The sequence below is a fragment of the Musa acuminata genome, chromosome BXJ2-10, assembly GCF_036884655.1.
Source record: "Musa acuminata AAA Group cultivar baxijiao chromosome BXJ2-10, Cavendish_Baxijiao_AAA, whole genome shotgun sequence".
Classification (NCBI taxonomy): domain Eukaryota; kingdom Viridiplantae; phylum Streptophyta; class Magnoliopsida; order Zingiberales; family Musaceae; genus Musa; species Musa acuminata.
Genome location: NC_088347.1, coordinates 25,632,262 through 25,653,615, shown reverse-complemented (window position 1 = coordinate 25,653,615; position 21,354 = coordinate 25,632,262). Strand labels below are relative to the sequence as shown.

General features: G+C 43.3%; 6 protein-coding genes across 6 annotated transcripts; 3 read left to right on the top strand and 3 right to left on the bottom strand.

Annotated features, from left to right (window-relative positions):
- The first annotated feature begins 200 nt into the window (after positions 1-200).
- On the top strand, positions 201-3,543 carry LOC135624686 (multiple organellar RNA editing factor 8, chloroplastic/mitochondrial-like). The gene is made up of 4 exons (XM_065128557.1): positions 201-621; positions 1,077-1,174; positions 1,256-1,321; positions 2,411-3,543. Exons 1-4 carry the CDS (start codon positions 248-250, stop codon positions 3,271-3,273), a joined length of 1,401 nt encoding a protein of 466 aa, XP_064984629.1. The 5' UTR covers positions 201-247; the 3' UTR covers positions 3,274-3,543.
- Positions 3,544-3,827: 284 nt separating this feature from the next.
- LOC135624690 (nudix hydrolase 13, mitochondrial-like) lies at positions 3,828-7,164 on the bottom strand. Its single transcript, XM_065128561.1, has 6 exons — positions 6,550-7,164; positions 6,334-6,436; positions 5,708-5,822; positions 5,532-5,615; positions 4,419-4,568; positions 3,828-4,322 (listed from the first exon to the last, which is right to left on the bottom strand). The coding sequence occupies exons 2-6, from the start codon at positions 6,405-6,407 to the stop codon at positions 4,146-4,148; spliced, it is 600 nt and encodes a 199-aa protein (XP_064984633.1). The 5' UTR covers positions 6,408-6,436; positions 6,550-7,164; the 3' UTR covers positions 3,828-4,145.
- A 4,724-nt stretch (positions 7,165-11,888) lies between these two features.
- On the bottom strand, positions 11,889-12,687 carry LOC135624691 (small ribosomal subunit protein eS27y-like). The gene is made up of 4 exons (XM_065128562.1): positions 12,597-12,687; positions 12,400-12,498; positions 12,270-12,298; positions 11,889-12,174 (listed from the first exon to the last, which is right to left on the bottom strand). The coding sequence occupies exons 1-4, from the start codon at positions 12,597-12,599 to the stop codon at positions 12,048-12,050; spliced, it is 258 nt and encodes an 85-aa protein (XP_064984634.1). The 5' UTR covers positions 12,600-12,687; the 3' UTR covers positions 11,889-12,047.
- A 1,300-nt stretch (positions 12,688-13,987) lies between these two features.
- Positions 13,988-15,795, top strand: LOC135624687 (chalcone synthase 2-like). Its single transcript, XM_065128558.1, has 2 exons — positions 13,988-14,240; positions 14,591-15,795. The coding sequence occupies exons 1-2, from the start codon at positions 14,063-14,065 to the stop codon at positions 15,589-15,591; spliced, it is 1,179 nt and encodes a 392-aa protein (XP_064984630.1). The 5' UTR covers positions 13,988-14,062; the 3' UTR covers positions 15,592-15,795.
- Positions 15,796-17,393: 1,598 nt separating this feature from the next.
- LOC135624684 (uncharacterized protein At4g14100-like) lies at positions 17,394-19,944 on the top strand. Its single transcript, XM_065128555.1, has 3 exons — positions 17,394-17,931; positions 18,347-18,534; positions 19,659-19,944. The coding sequence occupies exons 1-2, from the start codon at positions 17,421-17,423 to the stop codon at positions 18,517-18,519; spliced, it is 684 nt and encodes a 227-aa protein (XP_064984627.1). The 5' UTR covers positions 17,394-17,420; the 3' UTR covers positions 18,520-18,534; positions 19,659-19,944.
- LOC135624685 (uncharacterized) lies at positions 19,908-20,961 on the bottom strand. Its single transcript, XM_065128556.1, has 4 exons — positions 20,629-20,961; positions 20,483-20,541; positions 20,260-20,377; positions 19,908-20,173 (listed from the first exon to the last, which is right to left on the bottom strand). The coding sequence occupies exons 1-4, from the start codon at positions 20,880-20,882 to the stop codon at positions 20,095-20,097; spliced, it is 510 nt and encodes a 169-aa protein (XP_064984628.1). The 5' UTR covers positions 20,883-20,961; the 3' UTR covers positions 19,908-20,094.
- Between the last annotated feature and the right edge of the window lie 393 nt (positions 20,962-21,354).

Below are 21,354 nucleotides of genomic sequence, written 5' to 3'. Positions count from 1 at the left end.
GCTTTGCAGAGCAACACATGAAGTGTGCGCATCCGAAACCTACAGATGGTCTATTGGGCCATGCGGATCATGTGAATTTAGCCCTCCGGTTCAATTCAACCTAAGCCCGGCCCGTTTCCGACTCAATCCGGTCGTCATGCTTATGGCACGTGACCGTCACCCCCCTGTCTCGGCGATAAAACCCTCGTCCAAGCCCCCCTCGCCGCTCCACTCCATTCTCCAGCTGAGATTTCTAGGTTTTCCGGCGATGTCGGGGCGAACGTTCATCTTGAGGCTTCACTCCATGTCCCTTTCCCCTCTTCTCTCCTCTCGAGCTCTCGCGCTCCCACCCGCCCGCTCTTCCCCTTTGCTCCGTCTCCGCCCCCTCCTCGCCGCCGCCAGTTACCCGCTCCGCCTCAGCGCATCAGGCCTCGGGACCCGATGCTTCTCCACCAGGCCCACCACATCGTCGCTTAATGATCCGTCGCCGAACTGGAGCAACCGTCCCCCTAAGGAGACCATCCTCCTCGACGGCTGCGACTTCGAGCACTGGCTCGTCGTCGTGGAGCCTCCGGATCCTTCCCTTACCCGGGATGAGATCATCGACAGTTACATCAAGACCCTGGCCGAGGTCCTCGGAAGGTAAGCTTTCTCCCCCCCCGCCTTTTTTTTCCCTTTCTTTTCCGCTTTAGTTCCTATTACTCTTTCTATTAGTACTGTAAAGATCAATTCTTGGCGTTAGTTTGAGGTTTTTGCTCTTTTATCTTTCAGATTAATGTGGGGATAATAGATAAAAGTGGTTAAGGGCAATAATATTGGATTTATGTCAACAGTTTGAAGGGTCTAAGTTTAGCTTCAACTTCAGCTTCTCTTAATTGTGCGGATTGAGTTCTTAATGACTTGCATAAGTCACTTTTGTTAATGAATTGTCACTTTTGTTAATGAATTGTGCGGTTAAGGTCTATGTTTTTCTCTGGACAATACTTGCATAAATCACTTTTTAGTTGGATTAAGTATATCTATAGCATTTGAATCACTGTTTTATTTGTTGGTTTCTTGGCTCTTCTGCTGGTCCGATAATTGGCATCGTGTTACAGTGAAGAGGAAGCAAGGATGTCAATATATTCAGTGTCAACAAAGCACTACTTCGCTTTTGGGTGTAAGGTTTCTGAAGAGATCTCGTACAAGATCAAGCGTATGTCCGATCTATTTAGTTGTTCTTATATATGTGTATTTAAATATTTATTCGTTCCACTTATTTCTGCTCATAATGCAGCTTTGCCAAAGGTGCGCTGGGTTCTCCCTGATTCATATTTGGATGTAAAGAACAAAGATTATGGTGGTAAGGGCCAAAAAAACCTGTTTCACTCTTTGCCCTTTTCTTTCACGTCTCCCTTCTTCCCTCTCTTTTCTTTGAAGAACCTAAAGTTATAAAGTGTATATTAACATGCGGTCTCTCATAGTAGATTAACATGCAGTCTCTCAGCTTGTGACTATGATATGATTGGATATTGTATCTCAATTCTCCATTTGTTTATTCTGGAGTGTGGGACATGGTTTTTAACTTTCCTTTTTGGCTAGTATCTTTTCTGGACATCTGTGCTCTTGCATTGCATTCCCTCAATCTGTTCAGTATGACATTTAAGCATGGATGGGCATGTAATAGAACTGATAGGAATAAGAAGGTAATGTGGTTAATGAAAGCCACGGTTAACATTTTTATGTAATGTCAGATTGGACCCTCACCTCGTTAATGACAAACTCGGGGGGCTGATATGGGTTGGTCTAATTAGATCATTGGATGAGAACTGATCAGGGTTTGGCCCAGGAATGGTGAGGAAGAATGGGATGAGTTGACATTATTTAATTTGGTTGAGTTTGCTTTGAACTTAACAATTTGGTTTGAAGCATTGCCAGTCTGTTGGAGTTAGCTAACTGTTAGTCATATTTGGTCCAATTCAGTGGGTTTTGTAAGCTTTTGTAGGGATGAATAGGTTTTTGTAAAAGAAGATTATATGATTCAAATTTAAAGGATAAAATTAGCAGGGAAATGAGCACAAATTGTATTTGCTTACTTCAGAATATTTGGCTTTTTACCAGATATAGTCTTGAGCCCATAATTCTTTTCACATAACGAAGTGAAAAGTTCTTATGCCTCTACAATCTAAGGTTTTCAGGTTTGCCAATTTCAATCAAAGATAACAACAAGATGCCAGGTTGTTGGTGATCTTAATTGTTCATCTTGTTCTGCATTAGTTCTTTTTCTGAATGATGGACATTGTTTCTTAGAGTAAAAACAGAGAACGATGACTTGCTTACACTTTTATTGTCAATGTTTTGCTTTAGCTGATCCTTTTACATGCAAATCCTGGAAATGCATTACTATTTAAGGCTAGTAACTTTGACACATTTTTTTTGGTGAAAATAACAGGAGAACCATTCATAGATGGTAAAGCTGTTCCTTATGACCCTAAATACCACGAGGAATGGGTCAGAAATAATGCACGTGCACAGGAGAGATCGAGGCGGAATGACAGGCCTCGCAACTTTGATCGGTCAAGGAACTTTGAGAGGAGAAGGGAAAACATGCAAAACTTCCAGAATAGGCCTCCACCAATGGCAAACCAGGATTCTCAGAATCATAATGCACAGAACGCCATGCCACCAAATGCGCAGAATCCTATGCCTCCTAGAGATGCTCCTCCGATGCCTAATCATGATTACAATGCTACACCACCTACCGCAGGTGGTATGATGAACTACCAGAATCAAACGCCTAACCCGCAGAACACCTATGTGCCAAATGCTGGTCCTAGCCATCAAGGAAGTGTTCAAGGCTATCAAGGATACCAGGGTGGCAGTCCTGGGGGTAATATGCCAGGTTATGTGCCAAATGCTAGTCCTAGCCATCAAGGAGGTGTTCAAGGCTATCAAGGACACCAGGGTGGCAGTCCTGGGGGTAATATGCCAGGTTATGTGCCAAATGCTGGTCCTAGCCATCAAGGAGGTGTTCAAGGCTATCAAGGATACCAGGGTGGCAGTCCTGGGGGTAATATGCCTGGTCGAGTTGGTTATCAAGGCAGTGACGCAGGTTACCATGGAGGTGGCTCTGCATATCGAGGTAGCCCTGGTCATCACGGAGGTAATCCACCTTATCAAGGTGGCTTCTCCGGTTATCAGCCAGGCAGCTCTACTTACCAAGGTGGCAATCCAAACTATCAACAAGGCGGAAGCAATTATCAAGGAGGTGCTCCTGCTTATCGAGGAAGAGACGTGTCTGGAAGAGATGAGTAGAGTACCATAATCTGTTTCATTACAATGAGGCTCTTAGAGACCCAGATTATATTTTCATCAATATCACCTAGTGTTTTATTTAATGATTTCTATGGTATTTTTAGGCTGCTGGAACACAAGTATAAGAATTTACTTAGAATTGTGATCCACTGCTATTCCTCGTGGTGGACTGCTCCCCAAAGTATTTCAAGTATTTCTGAAAATTGCCTGATGTAATGTTTCTGAAATTTCTTGTTAGAATCTGCTCTATTTGTGGAAGAGTTCATGGAACTGTTGAAAGGTGTATTAAGGTTGTAGTGTAGATTTAGATGCAGCTCTCTTTGACTATATATATATATATATATATATATATATATATATATATATAGTTTTAATTCATAATGGCTAAAAGTTTACTTTTGTTTTTTTTGGTCAACGTTTCCTGAACAAAGAAGCCCACCCAAACCCTCGCCTGTTTCACCTATGAAGTCATTATCTCTTTGTGCTCTGCATAATTTACTTGCCCTACTAAAGCCAAGAATGAAACTCGATTGAATATGATGCACCTTGCAGCATACATATAAGATATTGCTAGACAATTTGACATCCATTTCAGGAACAACAGAGTCACAATGCAATCAGTAACATGGATAACTGAGTGACCAAACTTACCTAAAAATTGGCTTGGATTCTCAATCACAGCCATTGGTTGTTCCAAGTTTTGTCAGGGGCAGACCTATAGCTTACATGCCCGGACTCACCTGGAAGGTCTTAACATTGGCAACTTAAAGATATGCCTGTGATTGAGACTGCCACAGAAAGTACTTCACAAAATTACATGTGTTATTCAAATCCTACCGTCTGCTGATTTAGCTTGAATGGACGAGGAACCATCAGCAGAGTGCTATGGCATGATCAGCTGCAGTAGGCTTTACGATGCAGAAGCTTGACGACACCGATAAGTCGGGAACAGTAGATACAAGTTTTTCTGTCAGAAGGTTTTTTAACGAATCAAGAGCTTCACGCATCCAATCGTAACGACAAAGTTCATAGGCTTCTCCCAAAGGCACCTATTTCGGGTAAAGCAAGAACAAAAACGTATATAGTTTCTCAAATGATGAAGTCGATACGCATCTTTATTAATGTGGAGTAGATTATACACTAACCCATTTCCTATCGCGGTTATCCTTCTCCGGATAGCAGTCTAACTCCTCGGTGACCTCCAAGGCAAACATGTAACCCTTGCAAGTTCCTTCCATGGTACAACTATTCTGTCTGCTCTTGCTTCTAAATTCCCAAACACCTAAGTCTGTATCCTGGAAAGACAAAACAAAGAAAAACACCAATGAAGATTGCATAATGATCATGAAGCAATAACCATGAAGACCAAGGACACACTTCTGGGGGTCGAAAAAAAGTGTTTAACAAGATAGTTTTATGTAATTTAAATAAGATTAATGCAAAAAAGACCTTCACTCGAAAATTCGTGATATAGCTATCTCGAAAGTTAGGTCTTCATTTGTTTCGGTTATAAAATGGAGAAAATCACGAATTTCTAGTTCACAAAAGAAAAAACATGGTAAATGATCTCTCTCTTCTCTCCTAATTTAATTCTGTAGAAATTCAACTTTAAAAAAATGCTACCTCCATGTACATCGGCATACATAAACTTCCTTAACAATGCTATCAAAAAATTGCAGACGGTCGTAAACTTGACCCACTTGGTATTTAGTACATATGCTATATAACTCCAATGTAATTATGTTACCCAGGAAGTGATTATATTTAATATAAGACTAAAAACCATTCTACTGTCCCACTAGAAAAAAAAAAAAGAAAAAGGAAAATTACTTGTTCAAGTGGTTTAGATTCTCATCACCGACTTATCGGAACAGCAGGAGTTAGGCAGACAAGAAACACATCACATGCGTGTTAGTTGGATAGAGCAGAACTTTAATCTTACTAGAATCCAATTGATGTGAGGGTCCAGAAAGATTTCAGGAGTAAAATATTTTCCATGATGTAACATGTATCAGATATGAGAAATGGAATTGCAAGGCCCACAAGAATGGTAAATTTATTGGTGTTTTGAATGAAATCATAATCCTCTACTGAAAGTACACTTAAAGGAGAACTCTTGTTCTTCTCTAGTCGTAAATCACTCATGATTTCGGAGTTTCGACGAATTTTCTCATGAAAAAGATGTTAGATGAATAGAACAGTAGGTATGTTCATCAGACAAGCTTCATCTCATCCAACAAAAAGTTTGAAATGCTTACATTCAAAATTCCCTTCACTCCTGCTTCTTCCATAGCTTCGCGGCATGCCGCTTCGCCTGCAGTCTCATCGATCTCCCATCCACCCTGTCGCAGCAGATGAATCAAACACATATTTCAAGCCAAAAATAGCTTCTTGCTCGGCTAAATCCAAAAGAACAAGGAATTCTATTTCTCACCTTCGGGAAGACAAGATCAAGTCGACCTGGAGAAGTGATCATAAGGACTTCCACTCTGCCGAGCAGATCACTAGATCGGTTACCGTCATCTGCTTTTACCTTGTAGGGTATACATCTGCCCCAAAAGGAACACACACGAGAAATCAAGCACTAATCCACTATGCTGGTTGATAATTTATGCTATTTTGGTTTCGAAAACACATAGATCAACTATACTTTTGGCACACAACCTTGGCAAATATTTTAGATGAAGCAGAATCCATACCAGAACATCACATAAATGCAATATCTGATGGGTCTGGAGCATCCATATTGCCACAACTACTTCAGACATTGTCACTCTCAATCAAACAACAATTTTACTTTTTAACTTCATGGAATTAGATTCTAGCACAAGCATTATGGCTTCCACTGTCAACTTTGTGCACTATGGATGCCTTATTTTCCAGCTTCATCTGCTTTTTTGCTTTAAAGAATACCATAACACAACCAGCTAAGAGCGGTTGAGAGAAATGATTCTTCTTTCTCATTGGAGCATTGCTACAGTAACTTTGAAGTCATCCAATCCAAAACAACATGTAATATAAGTTAAAAGTGAGATCTAAAACTGTGAGCTTTGGAAGTACCCTGCGACAAGCCGGAGCTGGTTGTCATAACGCTGTTGGTGGCGGCCCTTGCGAGCGAGCAGAGGAGACGACATACTTCGACGACAAAAGAAGGAGCTCCTAACTTTAACCAACAAAACAGGACCAGACAGATCACAGGAGATCAGTAAAGGCTACAAGACACCAACTTGTTGGGAGAAATTAGCCCGAAGCAACATGCTACGCCTTCCATCTCACCTGAGACAACCACCGACTCTCTCAATCGGCGAGCAGGACACCACCCTCATAACCCTCTCCCAACTGCGTCTTTTCCCCGGAAAGATCACACCTTTCTTATCCTAAACCTGCACGCTTGCTCTCCCAACCTTCCTCGCCGCTGCATTCGAGGTTCTCGAAGCCCAACGCCGTATTCAAAAGCTAGGGAGACGGGGAACAGAGAAACGACAGTCGTATGGAGGCGAGGAGGTGCTGCTGCCTCCTATTCCCGCCGCCGAATATAATGCCTCTGGGGTCAACCCAACCGCCCGAGCCTCGACTAATTTACGCCTTAAACAACGCAGCTTTAATTAAGTCCTGCAAACCCTCGAGCGCAACACCGACGAGGGGATAATACTACGGGAGCAGAGCCCGCGCGCCCAGAAACTAGGACTTTGTTAACCATCTACGATCGCAGCCACTACCAGAAAGCGGAGAGGTTGGGATCCTTCAGCGAAGCAACGCACCCCGTGCACCGAAGCTGTGAGCCAGAGACCTAAGATTCGAGGGAAATTTCCGGCGCGACCAAATCAACTGCAGTCGTAGATAGTGATCTACAAAAGTAGCTTTTTTATTGATGGATTCAACAACAAACGATAGGAAGGTACGAAGAGAGAGAGAGATCAGCTGATGATGTTCTTTCTTCTACTGCAATTATTGGACTAGTGCGTGATGTTTTCACGTTGTGTCTTGACGCTGCTGTTGATAGAAACAGGACACAGAGATGCTTGTTTTCTACGTGTTGTTTCTTTGGGAAATAGATGAACTGTTTTCTTCTAATATTTTAATGTTTTTATGTACATCTCATCAATCTTGTTGTGTACTTGTCTTCAAATACAATAAAGAAAAGGGTACTCTTCCTGTGAACGAGGTTCTTTCTAGGAGAGGCTCCCCTTGAAATCATCCTCGTCATATTTGCGAGGTTCGCGGAATGTGTCGAAGATTAATGGCTTATATCGAGTCCTCTCGAGCTGCATCCACTGAACCACTGGGAATTGGGAGTGCAATTGGTAGTCATGCATGCATGCATGCATGCATGCATGCACGCATATGGCGGGCGAATCTACGAACATTACGAAGCACCAAATTGTGTCTTTGGTTCCGCTGAGATACGACAAGGCTGGGGAAAAGTTGCACCCACGGGGATTAGTTTGTTCGTTTGCGCGATTAGACTTCACCGTGCGAAACATTCTTTCATGTGGATTATTTGAGTGGATTTCTGACTCGACTGACCACTGCTGTCTTCCTCGGGGAGAAAGGTCGTAAACAAGCCAAACCCGTTTCTGAGGCGATGTCCGTGTGCAGGCGAGGCTGTCTTGGAGCATATGGGCTCCATATCCATACGCGGACCATTCAAATACCAAGAGAAAGAAAATAACAGTCAGTCGTAAACACGAAAGAGAACTAGACTCGTCTTCTCATTTCTTTTTATTGTTCGTAACACATATCTATAATCTTTTTACTTATATCACATATCCACATATTCATTTATTATATATATAGTCATCGTGTCTAATTGTTGCTAGGCAAATTCGTGTTCATCTTCTCTTGCTCGTTGGTGGAGGCAAATTTGTGTTTTACATGGAAACAATCATACGAATAATTAATTGAATCGCTTTTGAAAGACCTGACAATGGTATAAGCTTTAACGCTCCAACTAATCATCATAAGCAGACAATTAAGCCGCTCATTTACTTTAAGACGGTCGCTTAGCTTACTCGAACAACCACACGAACCACAAGTTGATATTAATTAGCGATGGGCTTCTCCTCAACGTCAACATGCAGCAGCAGCGCCGCAAAAGATGCCGCTATCGATGACGTGAGAAAATGGATAACCATGGTCTTCAAAGTCTTTCTCAATGCCACGTGATGTCACATTTGTCCCTTTGTATTTATTTATTTTATTTGGAAGAATTAATTAGTGATTTGTATGAAACATTTACCATGAAAAGTCCTACCGACGGTGACAATTTTGTATTAATAAAAGGGGTTGTGATGATGAAATATCGAATGGTTGGAGATTTATAATTCCCGTTCATTGGGCGCTGTTACATGCAACTAAACCTATTGGCCGGTCGTGGTGGCACCCCACCTTTTGTGTGCCGACGTAGGCGATGCGAGGGGCCCTTTTAAATTGCATCACAACTTGGTCCATATCTATACTACACGGTGGAGTTGATAGTGTCGTGAGATGTGTTTTCAAGGCTGGGAAATTTTCGATGTTATCTTTATCAATATAATTGAGTAAAAAAGGCTGAGAAGATAGCAAGAAGAGTTAATACAAATCTGACATTTTTACGAGAGGGTTAATAAAAAGCGTTTGATGAATGATTAGGGACACATGGTTGGTTAGATGAGGGAGGGATATGGTGGCGACGCTTACCCAACATTTCTTCTTGTTGTTTTTATTGGTATGGAAGGATCGCACCGCCATGATGCCATGTTACCTGTCGAACATGGGGAGGAATGGCAGGGTTGCAATGCGGTGAGGGAAGGCTGCCTCAGCAATCCGCCAGCCACTTGATGCGATGATTTCGGCAGCGGACCGGGAAATCGGCCGGTTTGACGATAGGTCCGACTAATCTAATTTTGCTGCTATTTCCAGGATAATAATAATAATAATAATAATAATAATAATAATAATAATATTGCCCAACTGGCGACCGCCATCCGATGCATCGTGGCTTAGGTTAATTCAGCATTTCTAAATGATTGCTGATTGAAATTACCATAACTTAGGTGGCATCTTGAGGTTAGATCTAGCCAAACCGAGGAGACAAATGAGCCTTATTATATGTTTTATATCCACGGTGTGCCAACTATGTTTCTCGAGCATTATATATTAGAGGATAATTGTACCTATCATGTCATTTTCTTATTTAATTAAAAAATTAACTCGGATGATTGTGATTTAGAATCAAAGATGATCTCGAGCACTCGTTCCGACGCGTGGCTGATCTGTCACCGTCGGATGGTCTTGGAGTGTTCTCGACCATTCTCCGTCCACCCATCCATCGACGGTTGAGTCCACTACCCCCGCTTTTGTGGAGTTTTAGCAAGCATGAGAGAGGAGCCATAGCAAACTGTATCCTTCAACTCACAGAGACGTCTCCTTTAATGCCGTTCCTTATCTGCATCACCATCGTTTTGTCGTTTCACTTCTTGTCGCCTAATGAAGAGTCGTCATCGTAGGGGCTTAGGGATCGGTGTTTCTCGTCGTCTAATGAAGGGCCTTATGGAAGCTTTGGAGGAGCAGGTGCCTCGTCCTATTCACGTACACAGTAATAAACGTTTACATCACCGTCTTTGTCTCGCCTTTGAAATACTGACGTGTACCGGGTCCGGGAGTCCAACCACGTGAAAGCTTGCGGGCCCCCTGTTGCGTTCGATCTCCCACAACCCATTTGTCGTCGAGCGGCAAGAAACAAAATTGCAGTTCGTGAGCACGCGGGTCCCGTTGCGGCGATCGTTGTCGCTGCGGCCAAATATAGGGAGTGTCAGGATGAGAGCGTGGTGAGCCCGACGGGAGTCGCCACGTTTGTGCCGTCGTGCTCTGTCTGTATCGAGATGTATCCAAATGAAAAATAAAATGACGCTGCCACGTCGAACCATAAAAACAAACGAAAGACGCGCTGCAAAGAGACGATCTCCAACGTCTCTGATGTGGTTAATCGTTCGCTCAAATAGAAGCAGTGATTAGTCTATTCTTTGTTACCTTCGTCCAACGTCTCCTTTCTTTGATCTGCCAACTAATCAGCTCCATGGGCCCCATATGTCGCGTCGGCCCAGGCACTTTATTTCGCTAATTAAACTGTCTTTGCATGATTGAATTGGGCAGATACCGAGTTGGCAACCTCCAAAATGCCACATAATGTTTCTCGACTAAGTCAGGTACTCATCCGGTAAAGTCACGAAGTTAACTAAAATTACCTAAGTCGTGAAACACTCTTAAAACTTAGCTCGAATTGCCTAAGTCATAAGACACCCTTGCAACATATGCATCTGCAAATGGTCAACCTAGTTGCAACCTCGTATAGGTCCCGAAAAATCTATAAAATAGAAAGTTTATTAGATTGAAAACAAGCGACGGATAAGTCATGACATCTCGAACATAGAAGCTTTACTAACAATTCAACAAGCACTTTGAGTGCAAAAGAAAAAAAAGAGAATGGAGAAAAGAAGGACTTTAGCTGTTTTGCGACGTTGAACACAGGAAGCAACAATCGAGAACAATAAAATGAACTGTAAATCTTTATATATTTCAAATGTTATGAACTATAAATTTATATATTTTTGAAAATTATAATTTTTGAAAGTTTACTTAATTAATTCATCTCACACTTGTAAATATTTTTGTTACAATCGAATGTAAATTTTTTATTCCTACTAACACAATGCACTCAGCTCAGTGTAGCAAAATCCATTATGCTAAACAAGTATAACACTAAAAGAAAAAGAGGTAAAAGGTGATAGGGATATAAATAAGAATAACCTTTATATATGAACAAATACTAGAACACCAAGATATACGTGGAAAACCCCTTCAATGTGAATGATAAAAATCACGGGGCAAACTAGAGATAATCACTATGAGAATAATGAATATATAAATCTTAATCTCTTACCCTAAACCCTAGCAATAATCACAAGAGAATAACTGAGATACAAAGATCACGTCACTGCCTACAATATCTAAAACCTCCTCAAGTAATCACAGCAAGAGTCTACTGTAGATTTGATCTAACTTGAGATGAGAACACTACTAAATGATTGAGAACAACCTCTCTGCGTTGTCCTTGTCTTCCCTTTCTTTCTATTCCTTTTCTGTCTTGTTTTCTTCATTTTCTTTGGAATCCCGTGGATGTATCCTTCTCCCACGTTGTTGTCCTATTTATACCTTTTTCTGCCTCCAAAACGTAACAACCATACCCCCTAATGTTAATTAGGATTAGGTTAAGAGGGGGTGAGCTGTGGGCTGTCCAAACCCACTATGGGCTGAATTTGTGGACTGTCAGCCCAACAAAAGGAACAACAAGGAACTCCCCAACAAAATCACCCACAAGCATATTCCATCAAACAAATGAATTAGAAATTATTACCTTATGTATATACTAATATGTGCACGTACAAACATGTCCTAGAAGTATTAACATAGAACATTCAGGTTCAACTAATTATTCTTGAGAAATGCATATTGTTTTACCATATACATCATCAACTGAGACCGACGGTTATTGTTATCTTATCCGCTAGTATATCATATGACATTTTTGTGCATCTTCTATTATAGTAATGGGCAGGTAGAGATTTCATTACGAATTATACATGAACTGCCAACCCCAGTAAAAAGCATAATATGTGTTACATCTTCTCGTTACTGACAATTAAAACAGCATCGTGTTAAAACTCGCATATAAATTTGATTCCAAGCTTCTCAAAGATTTATCAAGAGAAAGGAAGAAAAGCGCACAGATAGGCTCAATCGCCTTTTCGTTGGAAAGAGCAGCCCTCGGTGAGCCTTGCACGCCCGCCAGTCGGCTGGCACAGAACGGTCGGGCAGTTTCCGCAAACCACAACAGTCTGCGAGTGGCTAAACACCGTAGTTCTGCGGAATCCAAGCAATGATAGCTTCAAGAACTATCCAAAATTGTTAAGAACACGCGATCATCATTAAATGCAGTTATCAACAGCAGAACTTACATGTTGAAGCATCCTTGACATTTCACATCCTTCAACAACATAGAACAGAAGAAAGAAACATGAATCAGAACCGAAAATTACGCGCGAGAGAGGAAAACTAAAGAACTTGATGAAACGAATCGGGGATCACCGTGAAGGAGTTGGGAGATTGAACGAGACGCTTGAGTTTGTGCCTTCTCTTCTCAAGCTCCGCTGGGGGATCGAGGAGATCAATATCATTCGGTAGAACCTAATCATCCAAAACACCACCGGAAAAAAGAAAATAAATAGTAACAATAACTGGACACAGCATGTTCGCGAGGGATATATCGAAGTCGGCGAGCTTACCATCTCGTCTAAGCCTTCGGCGGCGATGGAAACCCTAGATATGGCTTCGCACCGTTATCGCGGGGTTACCCGCGGCAACGAGAGACGGATTTCGAAACCCCGAAATTGAAAGGAATTTATAGGGAACATAAACGCATTTCAACCGTAGGATCGGGCTACGAGCGATCACACACGTTAATCGGACTTCATCAACAGTATGGAAAACATCAACCGTAGGATCGCAGCGCAGCTTGACACGTGCTCTGCACGAGCCAGCGGCCTGTGACGTGCTTTGGGGTATTAGGTTGGGCCGGGGCACTCCAGCCTGTGTCGGCTCTTTGTGAAGGTTACATATATTAAAAGCATCTTTTTTGCTCTAAAGCAAAATTCATCTCAATTTTGTAATGTCTTTTAAAGTTCAATGAAAAATACTTGTAATTTCAAAAAATATATGTTTTATGTTTAAATTATGATGATTGTATCACGTTGTAATTTTTATTTAATTTTTTTTTCTCATTTCAAAAAATTCAATAATATATAATGTTCGACAAAAAACAATACTTTTCACACAAACAATTAAAATGGTTCCAACCAAATCTCTTGAAATTAAAACAAAAATTCAGTACACAAACAGTGGCTGAACAGTAATCCAATTTATATTATTATTTATGAACGAATGCGACACCAATTTGTGATGAAATAAAAGGTAGGTAGCAAAAAATTAGCTACGGAGGACCAGTTGTTATCGTTAATTAGGTAGTTTCCCACGTTTCTCGTTGGTTGTAGCTAAAGTTGTGGCCCCTGTCGAGTCTCCCGTATACATCAACAGAAGCACGTGGCAACCACCTGACACGTCCAACGTCATGGATTCTGCGGCCTTGGGCATTCATGGGTCTTTTGGTGTCCATGGCGGACGAACCAAGTAGTCGTTGTCGACGTCATTTGACAAAGTAGATGAGGAGGATTTATTTCAGGGCCCACTTAAGCAGCGATTTTACGTACGAACGACGGACGCGACGCACACCGGTGGACGGGAGGCGAAGTGCCTTCCCCTTGCGCGGTGTCACTGCTTCTCGAGTCTCGATCCGACCCTTCACGGCGAAGTGCATCTTCCAAGATCAGACAAAGCGGGGCTCTTCCTCTACCCGTTGACGGGACGCTCGATCGCCTTTTGGTCTGCGACAACCAGAAGGCCACGAGGTGTGCGCGCGGCAGATGAGAGATGAATAAATGCATGGAGTCGGAGTTTACAGGTTAAGTTTTTAGCTTACGGAAGGAGGAAGCTGGTGACCCGCGTGGCGTTCACTGTGCCTAGCCTCCCACCAAACCTTCTCTGCTCCTCGTGGCTTCACATCTGTCCGTCCGTTCAACCTAACCAGCCACCGTTATATATCTCCCGCCTCCACCCCCTCTGCCTCCTCATCTCCGGACCGAACCACCAACTCTTCGATCGACCTAGTACTTGGTCCTACTCCCACTTCTAGCTCATGGCCAAGTTGGCGGAGATCAGGCAATCGCAGAGGGCAGAGGGTTCGGCGACGGTGCTCGCCATCGGCACCGCCACCCCTGTCAACGTCTTGTACCAGGCCGACTACCCAGACTACTACTTCCGCATCACCAAGAGCGAGCACCTCACTGAACTCAAGGAAAAGTTCAAGAGAATGTGTACGTGCCGTTTCTTTAATCTAAAGTGTCATTCATTTCTTTAGGTTCCTTCTTCTCTAACAAATAAATGGGACCTCCGCCTTTATCTATGTTAGCACAGAGACGAAAAAGAAAAGGTCTCCTCTGACTGGTTTAGTTGTACCTGCGATGATCACAACTGTTCAATAAATAAAAAGTATAAAACATGAACATGATACGTGAATTCACATGACATAGTTAATAAAAAAGACGATGTTGTAGTTGTGTAATCGTGATCTTTGCACTACATGCTGGTTCAAGGGACAAGTGTGTGATCCAAAGATGAAGTCTTAGTTGTGCAGTTGTGATCCCTGTACTGCATGCTTGTTCAGGTGACAAGTCGATGATCCACAAACGTTACATGCACATCAACGAGGAGATCCTGAAGGAGAACCCTAACGTCTGCGCGTACATGGCGCCGTCGCTGGACGCTCGGCAGGATATCGTGGTGGTGGAGGTGCCGAAGCTAGGCAAGGAGGCGGCTGTCAAGGCCATCAAGGAATGGGGGCAGCCCAAGTCCAAGATCACCCATCTCGTCTTCTGCACCACCAGCGGCGTCGACATGCCTGGCGCCGACTACCAGCTTACCAAACTGCTTGGCCTCCGACCCTCCGTCAACCGGTTCATGATGTACCAGCAGGGCTGCTTCGCGGGCGGCACGGTGCTCCGCATGGCCAAGGACCTGGCCGAGAATAACCGCGGCGCCCGGGTGCTCGTGGTCTGTTCCGAGATCACCGCTGTCACCTTCCGCGGGCCCTCGGAGTCCCACCTCGACAGCCTTGTCGGGCAGGCCCTGTTCGGCGACGGCGCCGCGGCCATCATCGTCGGCGCTGACCCCGACCCCGCCACAGAGCAGCCGATTTTCCAGCTCGTCTCCGCCAGCCAGACCATCCTCCCCGACTCCGAGGGCGCCATCGACGGCCACCTACGGGAGGTCGGCCTCACCTTCCATCTGCTCAAGGACGTGCCGGGCCTCATCTCCAAGAACATCGAGCGGAGCCTGGCGGAGGCGTTCAAGCCGCTGGGGATCAGCGACTGGAACTCCATATTCTGGATCGCGCACCCCGGCGGGCCGGCGATCCTCGACCAGGTGGAGGCCAAGCTCGGCTTGGAGAAGGAAAAGATGAAGGCAACGCGGGAGGTGCTGAAAGAGTACGGGAACATGTCGAGCGCCTGCGTGCTGTTCATCCTGGACGAGATGAGGAAGCGGTCGGCCGAGGACGGGAAGGCGACCACCGGCGAGGGGCTTGAGTGGGGCGTCCTCTTCGGGTTCGGTCCCGGCCTCACGGTGGAGACCGTGGTCTTGCACAGCATCCCCATCGCTGCTCACTGACGCAAGCTTTTCCTTCCATCACGTGAATCTCCCTGTAACTGGTTGTGTGGCTACTGCTATTGATATCCGTCGGTGTGGATTTATTTGGCTATGAAGTTGTCTGTAACTCCTCCATCAAACCCTCGTATTTATCGTGCTGAAGGCGTCGGAGAAAACGTTATCTAGTGTTATGTTCTATGGTGCTTAATAAACTCCGTTTCCTCAGACACGTTGTTCTCCTACTTCCTCAGTGTACATTTCTATGTGGGTCCCATAGTTCAAGCCGACAAGAGACCCACGAAGGACGAGGAAGTCTCTGGGTGGCGTAACCTCGGTACGTGTATTTGAACCAAATATATATTTTCCGTATAACTTTCACGTAAAGTTTGCACTCAAAATTAACGGTGGACGCCGTTACGGCGGTGGGAGAGACGTTTACGTAAGTCGTATTCTGGCCAAGTAAATTGCGCCGTGAAATAAAATAGATTTAATGCACGCCCATTACAACCACTACGACTCGAGTCGGAGGACGATAAGGTGAGATAGCATGCACGTGCTCCCATTAATAGGACGAGGAAAAATGCTTCTTCGCTATATAGTCAACTCTTCAACGACTTCGTTACATGAGACTAATCACAAGCATCGACTTCATCAATAAAATTCATATGAAAAAAAGAATTATCATAAATCACGATAAAATCTCATCGTTTTCATCTCATCATGACCATCTTCGTCTCACTAACATATCAGAAGAGAAAGAGAGGTGCCAATAAACGTTTAGGATATTAGATAAAAATAGATCCATCAAATAGAAAAAATAAAAATATTATCCAGAAAAGCTCAAAAATAAAATTTTCAGATAAATCATCCTAAAATTAATATGAAAAAAATAAATAAACTGAAGGAGAAAAGAGTATTTGGGCGTCTTGAATGTTGCATGTGTGGCCACCTAACTTCCTAATATGAGAGAAAACCACCGGACCATCGGCCAACTAGCTAATTAGCAGCAATGGCTCAACCAAGGATTTTGCAAGGCATTAATTCTATCTGATCACAAGGAAATGACAGAATAACATGGAGCAGGTTGGACAACGCTTGCATGGGAGGTACAAGTCGACCACCCGATAAATCGATCGCTATTAACCGATCACGCACAACTGATATTCGTTCACAAGTATAAAAGCCTATCTCCTGACCAGCATCAAGAGAGACACTTCGAACATTTAACTCCTTTTTTCCATATAACACTAACTTAAATTCAGAGGGGTTGAGTCGAGAAATCTCTCTCCCGACCTTGGCCTGTGTATAGAAGCCTAATGACGAAGAAGCAGACCACTCGTCAAGAAAAAAGATCACATTCAAGAGAGGAGTCTCAAACTCAACCCGACTCAACACTCGCTTCGACCACCCAAACTTTCGAGTGAACAATCTTGCGCATTCGGGATTGGACTGAGTCATACCGACACCTCGGTCATGACGTAAAAATTTATTAACAAATATGATGACTAGTATGTGAAGATTGGTTAGGCGTATGACAACTTATTATATATATGGAATCAATTATAAAAATAGTTATGAAATTATGAAATATATATAGTGTTATATGATTATTAATTATCTGTTTAGTTTTGATTAACCTATAACAATTATGCCTAACTTAATACTCGCATTAATTATTGCTTCTTCGGGTACGATTCGATCCAATTTGTTGAACATAAATAATACACTATATAAAGATTTAATATTGAAATAATAGAATATCAAGAAGCTGTTGCTATTGACACGTGTCCGGGGAGACGGATATCAATATATGTTGTTTTGTTGGCAGCAATTGTTGGGAGCAGCGCTCGATGGCACCTCCCGACTCTCACGTGCTACTCATTGCTTCCTTCATCCTGTTATTTCCCATCTCCTCCACTGGTTCTTCGCCACCGACCACGACAATACCAGCAGCAGGAAGGAGCGGAGAGGGCGCGTCTCCTACCCCGACGCCATGGCCGCCGCTGTTCCACTCCCTCCTCTACACCAATTATAGCGGCGCCCTCTCGTTCGTCGACCTCTGGTACGACTGGCCCAACTCCCGCAACTTCAACATCATCCAGCACCAGCTGGGCGAGCTGCTGTACGACCTCGAGTGGGGAAATGGCACCTCCTTCTACTACACCCTCGACGGCAATCGCCGCTGCCGCACCGTCCACTTCGACGTCGGGATACTCCGCCCGGACTGGCTCGACGGCGCTACCTACCTCGGCAGGGAGGCCGTTGACGGCTTTATCTGTGATGTGTGGGAAAAGGCTCAGTTCATTTGGTATTATGAGGACGTCGAAACCAGGCGGCCTGTGCATTGGCTGTTCTACACCGGTCGGTTCGATGAGTGTGCATTACCTGTTCGATGAAAATCCTCAACCACTGGATTCGTGCTTCGGAAACCGAAAAAATCCAATACTTTTGTCACACGATATCCAAAATCGTATCTTTGGAGGCGCCGAAAATTTTGATTTCGTGGTTTTTCTGATCTCTGATACAATTTTTTTCATACAAAATCTTTCTTTTTCTTTCCCCTTGAATGCCTCTGTGAAGTTGATTGGATGCTTTGGAATTCGTATTCGTGTAAGAGTCTCTTTTTTCTGAATTCTTAGATGTATGTTTAAGTACTTACGATTTTGCTATTTCCTAATTTTTAATTGCTTTTGGAGTCATGGTCTTTGAGTCTCTGCGTAAATATACTGTTTTATTACAAGTATTTTGATGTATATTATTGTGTGATGAGCTGCAGGGAGATCTGCTCATGTGATGACATTTGAAGTGGGAGCAGCACTCGAGGATGCAAAATGGCAAGCCCCTGCTTACTGCTTTGACAAAGACGAGGAAGAAGACCTAGAGTACCAATCTGGTCTGAGCCAAATGCTTGCAAGATCGCTGAAAGGACTATCCCAGTATGATATGTAACGATGCTATGTGCTAGTAAGTCAGTAACTTTAGTCCTACCTCAAGGAAAGATCCATTTCAATAAGATGACTGCCTCTTTCTCATTTGCCTTGCTATTGTTTGTGATATATATGCAATGCATGACAGACTCGTAATGCTGCCTCTTTAGTTTCCCTGAACCATTTTATGCTGCAAATTTGAATGAAGATGTTAAGAAACATAATTACATTCATACTCTGTAGTTTTTGGATAGAAATGATAAGAAACATCAACTGGAAAAATGTTTATGGAAACAAGTCTTTCCTCAGTGATGATATAGAAGTATTAGAATACAATTGTGGTATTTGCATCTGTACTCGATATTCCTCTGCATATCAAAAGTCACTACACATGAAGAGTATGAAGAGCGATCCATGAACTTGAAACAAATAGATCAGCTGATTAGATGACATCATTTATTTGCATTATGTAAGCAATGAGAATTTTTCTTCAACTATATATTCCTAATGTTCAAGGATATGTTCATCGACTGTGAACTGAAGGGATAAGGATCTTTGAGCATTTCTCTCTGCAATTTCCTTCCCTTAGACACCCAAAAAGCTGCTAGGAAATCTTTCTGTCACTTGCAACATTTTTGTGCAAGGATTAGATGGCAACTCAAATTTTGCAGACATAAACTGATTTCTAATCTGTCTTAGACATATACATAGATACATATACACAATCATACTTCATCATGCTGTTGCTACAGCTGTTGATTTTTGATCCATCTCCAGCTTATGTGGTCACTATTCTTCTACAAGCAAGGATGTATATAATCATGCATCTCCATTATTTTTGTACCAATCTAAATGGGGATGGATCTGCCTTATTCCAAACTGGTTGAAGTTGAACTCATGAACTCAAGTAGCTTCTTCGTGCATTGTACATTTATGCTACTGAACTAGTAAGGAGTGGAACAAAAGTTCTTTTGATCCTTGTTACCATCTGTTTGATTCAGCTCATTTCCACAATTTTTATGCTCCTAAGCAAGTTTTAAGTGGCTCTTTTTCAGGTTAAAACAAGTTATGTCTGTTTATCTCAGAGCTTCTGTCTTTTTACAGCATGTTGCTGTTGAATCTTGATGTTACATCTAATATCGAGCTTCTTTTTAACTACAGTGACCGCTACATGTATCTACCATTTCATGTTCAAAAGGATGAAGTATGATGCCCATCTATAATTCCAGGGGAAGGCATCTTTTTTGCTATATCACTGGATGGAACCAAAAAGTTGGAGAGCTCCTTACCACATCATCAAATAATGTGGCTTCATATCATTGTTTCCAGAATGCTGCAAGTAGTCTGAAAATTGTCGAAATAAAGTTGTGGCTACCTTCTAATTTGATGCGATAATGTACTCGTTTATGGTTGTATCTGAATGGTTTTGAGAACTGGCGTTTACTTATCTCACTGTTTGACAAACAAAATCTGACACTGGAAGCAGAATTCTTATAGTTACAGAAACATAGGAACCTTCGATTGAACCAAGAAAAAGAGCTTTGAAAGTTATGCAGTGTATTGCTTCTTGCCCAAGCCATGCTTGTGTTTGAACAGACTAGTAGACATTGTTGAGGTAGAAATAAAGGCCAGCCAACCCTGCAACTCCGAGCGCTATAGCGACAGGTAATGCTCGCCTGCAGAACACATGAATGCATCTGAGCAACCAATCTCACCCATCTAATTATGTTCAGTGGGATCAGTTTACGATCGTAGGAGTTACCCGATGGCTTCATCTTTTTTGATCTGTGCCTTCCTTGCCTTACGGACGTCGGTGTCATTAGCGTTCTTGGCTACTGCCGGTTCGTAAGCCCTGAATCTCCTTTTAGGAGCACCACAAACTGCAAGGAATAGAAATATCCTTGAATCAGCTTTTTCATGTCCAAATAAACTTGGAAGGAACAGAGAGTTGTTATTAGATTCGAACTCAAGGAGATTGACCGCACCGGGGCAGAAATACTTGTCAGCCAGCTTCTCAAATGGAGTCCTATCGTTGTAGATATAGCTGCAAGTACAGTATCAAGGAAAACACAGTGAGCGAGGTCGATGAGGGTCGAGTCACAGCAGGGAATCATGGAGAAGGAAGAGAAACCCGCAGTCGCGGCAGATGTAGGCCTGCTTGGACACCACGCGCATGGAGAACCGCGGCGCCGCGGCGGGGCCTCGGCTCGGCGCCGACAGCAGGAGTTGTAAGGAGGGAGAGAAGAATGCGGAGCGGAGGGCGTAGCGGTCTGAAGGGCCGCGCAGGCCTGCGTGGCTGGGAGGTGCCGACAACAGTGGCGGTGGAATGCTCGTCCGAGAGAGCGCGACGGTGGATCTCAGTCCCGCCGGTGCTTGAAGCGCCATATCCTTCTCTCTTTCCCTCTTCGCTATCTGCTCCGCTTCCGTTCTCGGTCTCTCGTTAGAAGAGGCGAAGGGATAAGAGAGGAGCGAAAAGGTTGGTGTGGGTCATTGGCATCGTTGTCAACTTGCCATTGGCGTCTCTCTCTTTTCGAGGACGACCTGCGTCCAGCAATAAGGAAACGTGGAAGCTTGGCTGCCATGTTAGTCTCTATTACATGCTCGGTTTTCAGCCTTTGACTCGACCCGAACTCGATTTAGTCCGAGCCAGACTTCACCCGCACATAGGTCTAAAAAGGCTTATTAATTTCTCGACATATTAAGGTGTAATACGCAAAATATTTCTACAGGAGAAGTCCTCTGCGACGTGCCCTTCTCCCGTTCATATGCTCGTCCGTGAAGGACGCTTATGAAATAAGAATTCCGAACGAGGGGCTTAATTGAAAGAACCTCGATTATTCCTCTATTTTACCGCTAT